At 33.0% G+C, this 8470-nt stretch overlaps 1 protein-coding gene across 2 annotated transcripts; it reads left to right on the top strand.

Annotated features, from left to right (window-relative positions):
- On the top strand, positions 1-8470 carry LOC135210689 (myotubularin-related protein 9-like). Of its 2 annotated transcripts, none has more exons than XM_064243464.1 (5): positions 1-108; positions 2747-2832; positions 3530-3651; positions 4027-4133; positions 8206-8470. In XM_064243464.1, the coding sequence occupies exons 2-5, from the start codon at positions 2763-2765 to the stop codon at positions 8447-8449; spliced, it is 543 nt and encodes a 180-aa protein (XP_064099534.1). In that variant the 5' UTR covers positions 1-108; positions 2747-2762; the 3' UTR covers positions 8450-8470. The 2 variants fall into 2 exon arrangements, with proteins under 2 accessions (XP_064099534.1, XP_064099533.1); XM_064243463.1 differs by lacking the exon at positions 1-108 and adding an exon at positions 1962-2207.

Genomic DNA, 8470 nt, shown 5'->3' with positions numbered 1-8470 from the left:
GTAAGCGATGCAAAGAAGATGAACGATTGTTGAATGGTGTCCTTCTTGCCGTGAAAAGAGGGGATATATATTGATACCCGAACACAGAATTTGGCACAGTCAGCAAAGGTAAGGTTAAGGTCATTGGGTAATTTTGGTTGCATATTTGACAGTTTTAACCAACACATAGTAGGTTAGTATTGGTTTTAAATGCTTTGCACATCTTTTACTTCTGTGCTGCCTCATAGCTTATATTTGGAATAAGCTTGTTATTAAGGGAGGCTTTTTAGTTATCTTTGGTTAAAGTAGAAGTTTAGAGTCATTAGTGCACATCATGTACTGTAGGTATTTCTAAAGGGTATATCTAGCATCCGTTTGGCACCCAGATACATCCAGCCTTTGTAACTATATTGCTTCTTAGTGTAATTGTGGGGTTTTTCCCTGTTCCACCTTTAGATCTCTGTGCTTCATCTTCACTTTTTTAATCTATTTACCTTGCTGTTCAACCACTCCAACTCCCTTTATTCAGTGTCTTGAGCAATGAATGACTGAATTTACCCCCAGTACATGGCTTGGCAGCCTGACTTTCTTAAAATCAAAACTGTGTTATATCTGAAACATATACTAAATTGGTAAATGACTTGTATTCTCTAGAAAGGTAAATGACCTTCTCTTCTTGAGGTGTTATTACTGTAGGAGGAATAGGGAAGTGTGATTATAATAAAGAATTGTTTTATGTAGGCAGAAGTTTCAAGTGATTTTATATGCTGTTTACAAATGATGACCATTGAATTAAGAAAGTATTTAGTTTTGTAGTGACATGTTATTGGTACCATCAGTTGTGTGGTAATCTTTTGCAGAAATATTACATGTATTATTCATTGTAGATTAGTTACATATTGAATGATTAGTTGCTGTTTTCAGTTAAGTTGAGCTACCCTGTTGCAGGTATTCAAATCTGTGACCCAGAATCACTTTTTTATTCTTAATGATAAGTTCTATATGTATGTAGATGTCTACAGTATATAAAAAATACTTTTTTATCAATACAGTGGACCTCACCTATTTGTGGTTCAGGATTCACTACTTCACTGATTCACAGATTTTTCTGACATGCATATCCACATTATTCACAGAAATTTGTTTTCGCCGAATTTTTCAGAGAAATATGTATTCACTAATTACTGTTTTTTCATATTATTTTGGTGACTAAATAAATCTGATAAAACTATTAAGATAGGCAGTTATAAGCATTTTTAGTGGGAAATAGGCAGTTATCAGTGGTTTTAGATGGGTACTTTAAGTTTTCGCGGATTTCAGCTATTTGCAGGAGATAGTTGTCCCTATCCCTTGCGAATCCTGGGGGTCGACTTTACCACATTAGAAAGTTTACTTGGGAAGTAGCTTCTCTCAACAGTTATATTTTTAAGGATTATCATAAAATCTGGGGAGTTATTAGCACCATCTCTCTCACATTAAGGTATACTAATGCATTTGTCTTTAGAAACCATGTACTATAATACAGTACGTACATAATAATGAAATATCTTTGAATTTTGAGTTCTCTTCAATTTTGTATCTTCTTTTGTCTCGTGTAGTGTAATATTCTTGAAGTTAACTACAATGTACTCTGTTGTCATTTTGTATTATGAACATACCTTATACGTATGACTTGAGTTTCAGTGATTCTCAACTCCTGGAAATAAAACTTCATTTTCCTGTAATTGTTTTGAGAAACTACTCTTTTATGATTGTATTTATAAGCAAACCAAGAAATGGTTACTTGCTTGCATGTTAATTTTCTTTCAGTATGGTGTTGAATCACATGAGTCAAGGGGCAAGGCTGCAGATATTTAAAGAGGATATTTTATTTTGCTGCCCGTTAACATAGATGACTTTGAATACATACTTACCTAATCTGACCCATTTAGAACTAGAAGATTTATCATTACAGTATTGCAAGTTTTTTGGGGGCATTTTCTGTTTATCTAAGAAAGTAATATAGTGAATGGGTTTATCAAGAATTTTTTCTGTGTTCTGCATAGTGATAAAGTACTATTTACATTCCTTTTATTCATAGTGAAATTTTGATATACTAATTTTTTTTAGGCTTTTGCATAGTAATAGTACTCATCAGTGCAATAACTATAAAGTCTTTTGTTTGCAGCTCTGTGGTGTTTGAATATGGATGAGAATTTCATGTCATGGATACTAATCTCAAGAATAGGGTAATGTGTATATTAATGAACATAACCTTTTGCACACTGAAAAGTGGGAGTTTTTATGCAATTTTGTTTGCAGTTTTCATTGTATTGTTGGGTAGAACTGATATGACAAATTTTTAATCAATTTCTATTTTTGAAAGCTTACAAACCTTTGGTCTTAACAATAAGATAGTCTTCTTGTGCCAGCTGGAAACCAGTTAAAAACAATCAAAGATTGTAAAGCAAGGAATCTTTGGCATCTGGAAAATCTTTTAATTATTTATCAACAAAAACTCCATGAAGAAAAAGCTTTGGAGACCATTGGATAGAGATTATACAAGGATTTTGTAGTTTTAGAGCAATTCTCAAGTTTAAGAGGAATTACAGTATATTTTTGTATTTCAGCAACTTAAGAATTATTGTTATTTGGTTAAAACTGAAATTGTTGCCTTTATCTTGAAGCTAATGTAATTTTTACATGTATTTGTGTGTTACTTTTCAAATTTATGAAATACTGTAAGTACAGTTTTTTTTGTAATGTTTTAATTTACCTTTCTTCGCAGTTACGTGGTGGTGGATATGAGCCAGAACCACAAACCTATTGATCGTCACCATGTTTTGCTAGACTCGCTCACTAAGCTTATGGATGGTTAGTTTCTAGTTTTTATTTTATCATTTTTTTATGTACAGTTATGAAGTTCCATTGAATTTTTCATAAGGAATGATTCACAAGAAATTTAATATAGTATATGATGATAAGATTTCTTCATTTGCTCTTAAGTTACCACTTTGTTTAGTCTTGAAATAAGCCTTTGCCATTTCAGATGACATTGAAGAATTATTTGATGTAGGTCCTCTTTTCTTGTTAGACAGTATTGCCAAAGCATTTTTGATTACATGAAAAACATTCAAAAATTTTGTTAAAATTTTGTACTAGAGATATTCGTTTCTGTTTTGGATTGAGAGTAGAAACCTGCACTTTCCGCATGCTAGAAACCATGGTACATTGTTGGTACGTATGTGCTATATGAGATACCTCTACTGTATTTGTTAGAATTTTTTCTATTGTTATTGATCCTACTTTTAATCCCATTTGAACTTTGTATCTGTTTACATGTAGATAATAGCTATCATGAACTGTAGCATACAGGAAGAGCAGGGAAAAAGAAGTCATTGGACATCAACACTACCATCAGTGAAACATTGCTTCTTTTTATTTTTATCCTGCTTTATTTTTTTGCCTTATTTTATTTTGCATCAACTCTCAGTAGTATAACATAAGTGTAAGAACCTTCACTAGAGCTACTACTATTTCACTGGAACATTAACTAAATCTCCCATTACAGGGGTTAATGATACTAGCTCTGGAACAGACAAGTGGCTTAGCAGATTGGAGAGCAGTAACTGGATGAACAACATTAAAGAAACTTTGAACTGTGCTTGTCTTGATGCTCAGTGTTTAGATCAGGTAAGTTTGTTTGTATTTAAACACCTTTCCTTCTTCACAGTTTTGAGAGTGTTTCAATGTTTACAATTTTATTGCATTCCATGTACGTATATAGTAAACTGCAGTTTTTATTTTGTGTACAGTACTGCCCATTGCCCATTGTATTCTGTGTTGCTCTTAAGCTTATACAAAATAAGGAAAATAAGGTTACTAAATTGCCATTTTACATCCATTAAGTGTTTTTAAACAATATCTGCATGGGCTTTGGATGTATTAATGGATTTAATTGAGGCAATATTTCACGGGATAATGCCATCATAATTTCGTGTACAATATATATATTCTTGTACAATCCGCCACTCTGGTTACAAAAGTACATTAATATTTTACTTTCAGGAAGGGGCTTCTGTCTTGGTACATGACACTGATGGTATGGATTCAACTCTACAGGTTACTTCCCTCGCACAAATAATACTGAGTCCAGACTGTAGAACAGTCAGAGGGTAAGCATTATTTCACTGGTTTGTACAGGGAACTGACACTATGTGGTGGTTTATGGTTTAGGTTCTTCACAAAGAAAGCATTAGATGATCAGTTGGATAGCAAGGTGATTATAACATGGGTTTATATAGGTATACTAATTGCAACTCAAAAACATTAACTGACAGTATAAAAGTTTTCTATATTATACTGAAAATCACTACTTTTGCAGTAGTCACAAAATTAGACTTTAAAGGAAGTTAAATTAGCTTAAGGGTATCGGCGGCCTGTAATTTTGGCGAAATTGGCTCAAATTCGTGAAAATGAGTTATCGTCATATTTCCATACATCTGGGCTCCCGGCCATTGCCACACGTAAGATCATATCAATACGAAGCTTTTTAAATGGTTTAAAGGCCAATTTAAAGCCACATCCAAGTAGAGAATAAAGGTCTGGTTAGGGATGGTTTACTATTCATTTTCTATTCATTCTTTAAGTATTTGAGTTTCTTTTCATAGCATTTTGTTTCGTATGCCGTACAATATGTTTTCCTGATAAAGATGGCAACTCTTCCCATGACTGAATAATGCGAGCCACTTGTCTCGAGGGAGAATTCTTGTATTTTTTTTATGCAATCGTGTATTTGTTATTTTCAATCAATTGCAACACTTCCTCAGACTTTTAGACATCAATTGTGTATTATATATACTACTAACATGCCCAAAAAAGAAGTTTAATAAACGAAGGGGAAGCAAGCTCTCATAATATCAAAAACTTATCTTGAAACTAAAAGTATAGAGAGCTAATGTAGCTTCTGACATGTAGCCACCTGCCATGTGTGCTGAAGAGATGCCAAATACTTCCTATTATGAAGCTCCGAGGGAAATCTATTATTTTCCTTTGCACAAATATATCAAGATGATGATGGAGATGGCACCGACGACTTTGTTTTGAAGTTATCTGATGATGAGGAGGGGGAGGAGGAAGAAGAATGAAACATTTTCAAGAAATGTAATTGCTTTCCCTGATGTAGCAGGTGATGTCAGTGTTTTATCAGAGCCAACCTAAGGAGTTTTTTTTATTGAGTAGTTATATGACTGAAAAAAAAAGAAGACGTGTTCTGAGTGTAAGCAATGATGGAGAAATAGTTTCATTACCCTTGAGAGCTCTAAAAGATGCTTTTAGTTCGACGTACTGCGGGCAGTGGGACAGTAATATAAACACTTGAAATTGATTAAAAACAGTTTTGATGTTGACTTGAAACTAACGTGTAAGTGTGAGGTGCCATCTGAAAGAGTGAAAACAGAACATATCGGTGAAACAACAGCTTCATTTATATATCAAAAACATATTGCTGCAATAGAACATAATATCGGCTATGCACCAAGTTCATTGCTACCTATTATGAGAAAAACGACAGGAGAAAACCTGAAAGGCTTCATATGAAAGAGAAGACCAGGAAACGAAGGTCTGCTATGCATTCCAGAAAGCAAAAGAAGCAAAGAACATCAAAAGGAGGATATGAAGGAGGGGCTCATTAGCCTTCTAAAAACTTGGCAGCACAAGAGTAGAGTGGCGTTCTACGATAACCCCCCAAAAATAATATAAACTATTTTGCTTCAAGTGATAAATGTTTGTTTTTTTTAGAGGGAAATAATATCTCTTATAAAAAAGAAGGAAACGGACGCCATGTAGGCTTTTCCAAGAAACTTTATATGCTTCTGAAGCAAAATAATTGGTTAGCAAACTTTAACTGCGTTTTTCTCAAAACATACATTTTCTACATTCAAATTCTAAAAACTCCCTTATTTATGAATGGATTTTAATAATCTAAAAAGAAATTGGAATAAAGATAGTGAGAGAACACATCGGCAAATTTATTTTTCTTTTTTTTTTGTTTTTTTTTTTCTAAAAAAAATTTTTTAATTTTTTACCAATATCTAATACTAATTTTAGGGTATTTTTTATTGAATTTTTAAAATATTTTTTTTAAATAGCACACATCACATATTGGATTTCTGAGTTTGCCGTTTTAATTTGATAGGTATTTAAACTTTCTGCTATTACTTTTTTCTTTAAATTGAATGATAAATAAGGAAGGAGATACACTTTAAAAAACAAATAAAAAATGCTATGTTTTAAAGAAAAATATTTGTTAAAAAAAGAGTTTTTATCTAATTCACCTGAAATTTTGTGATCATCTTTAGTCAAACTAGAGGTAACACTGTGCAAGTTTGAACACCGTCATTCAAAATTAACCCCCGACCCCGCCCCGATACCCTTAAGGGGAAGAGTTTAAGTTGCTAGATAAAAAAGAAAAGGTAAAGTATGAACAGAAACAAAACATTATTACTCAAAGAGTACCCCACCAACATCAGAACTTGCAAGCATTATTGGCAGTAATGTTTTAGATAAAATGAAGAAAAAAATAGCTACACTCCTACCAATTGTTTCATAGTGCAACTGGGAGGTTTTCCTTCTGTTACACCTTTGAAACCTTTAGCTCTCAATTTCCCTTTCACTGCTGAATGACCTTAGAGGTCCCAGTGTTTAGCCTTTGGCCTAAATTTTGTGTTCCATTCTATTCCATACAAGAATATATGTAAGACCTCGGCATCACCCATTTCAGCTGGGAAGAATAAGAAACAAATTATTTGTGGTTTCATGTAATCATTTAATGTTATTGAAATATGACAAATTTTTAATCAATTTGTATTTTTCATAGCTAACAGAAAAAAACTTGAACAAAACATGCAACTAAGACAACAAGATAAACTTCTTCTTCATTAGTAAATTCTATTGTAATAGAAAAGATAAAAGAGCAGCAGCTTAAATACTGTTTAGAAGAAAACATTTTAAAAGTTACTGTACCAGTATAAATGAAAATACCAGCAACGCTGGAAGTCTGGCAAGCAGGATCTTCATTTGAAATGAGAATACCATACATGAATTCAATAATAAAACATGGCAAGAAGAACTAAAGTATCTTGGTTATAGCAGAAAGCTTGTAGAAGTTTGGAAAATGTCAGTGTTCTGTAATGGCAAGCTTAATCCTCTTCAATTCCTGAAAATTCATCTGCATCATTGTCATTATCAAGGCCTCAATACACATGATAATCAATGATTTCTTCACCTACTCACACACCTTTTCTAGCAGTCTGTTCTTGCTTTCCCTTGTCTTTCATCATTTTTGCAGTTGGTAGTACCCTATAAACTCACTGCTGCTATGTTACCATGCTCCCTAGTTTACAGCTATCCGTAATGGGTTTGAATAGTGTTCACAGAAAGCCTGTCAATATTTCTACGTAAGGTCATTTTCTATTCTGGTCAAAGTAATAATGTTAAGTATCAGTTTTCACATCCATGTTCATGAGAGCATTACTTACATCTAGGTATCCCTAAATACATTGATGATGAAATAAGTAACATTAGGAATACAGGTAAGAAATTGAAATAAAGTATCCCAACTCTGTATTAGACAATGCATTAGAAATGGCAAAAGTGACTGTATGAAAACAAATAAGGAAACTTACAACACAAAAACTCTGGTTGTACTACCATATATATTATATATAACAATAATTTGAGAGATATCCCCCATATACATAAGAATTTTGGAGTTGATGTAGCATTTAAGATCAATAAAACAAGAATTTTGGAGTTATTGTAGCTTTTAAGAACAATAAAATAATAAAACACATAAAGAGCTCTCCTGACAATTTTGTGATAATTTTATATTGGTCACACTGAAAACACATTGGAAAAGAGAATAGAACACTGAAAAATGTGTAAAATAAGCAGCATAGTAATATGGAGAAACTTTAATGTAGCTCTTACTGTTGTCGTTCAAGTTATCAAATGAACACTGATAAGCTAAAAAAAATTTGTCGTCAGCAAAAGTGTTCTTAAATGCCAAGATTCTTCGTAACTGTTCTCACCAATATTTTCAAGATTGGACGAGTATAGAACCCTACTTACACTTTCAAAGTGAATTTTCACCTACTGAAGTAACCATATTATGTACATGTACATTTAAAAATACATATTCGTGTAGCTTCCTAAGAGAAATTGTAAGGCATTCTTCTTGTTTTGCAGATTTGAAGCTTTGATAGAAAGGGAGTGGATTCAAGGAGGACATCCTTTTGCAACTCGCCATGCTCGATCTTGTTATACCCCAAGTGCCCACCGGTCAAAAGCAAATTCACCAACCTTCCTTCTATTCTTAGACTGTGTTTATCAGATCCATGCACAGTTTAGTTGTAGCTTTGAATTTGCCGAGAACTTCCTAGTGATGCTATTTGAACATTCCTACTCTTCTCAATTTGGTACGTACAATTGAAGTTATTATAGTTGCCAGTTG

This window comes from Macrobrachium nipponense, chromosome 4 (assembly GCF_015104395.2).
Source record: "Macrobrachium nipponense isolate FS-2020 chromosome 4, ASM1510439v2, whole genome shotgun sequence".
NCBI classification, from domain to species: Eukaryota; Metazoa; Arthropoda; class Malacostraca; order Decapoda; family Palaemonidae; genus Macrobrachium; species Macrobrachium nipponense.
This window is presented reverse-complemented; position numbering and strand designations above follow the sequence as displayed.

Excerpts from the sequence above, each read along its gene's own strand:
- LOC135210689 (XM_064243463.1), top strand. The coding sequence starts at position 2,164 with ATGGATGAGAATTTCATGTCATGGATACTAATCTCAAGAATAGG. Across the intron at positions 2,208-2,746 it reads ATACTAATCTCAAGAATAGG|TTACGTGGTGGTGGATATGA; the intron begins GTAATGTGTATA and ends CTTTCTTCGCAG. Across the intron at positions 2,833-3,529 it reads GCTCACTAAGCTTATGGATG|GGGTTAATGATACTAGCTCT; the intron begins GTTAGTTTCTAG and ends CTCCCATTACAG.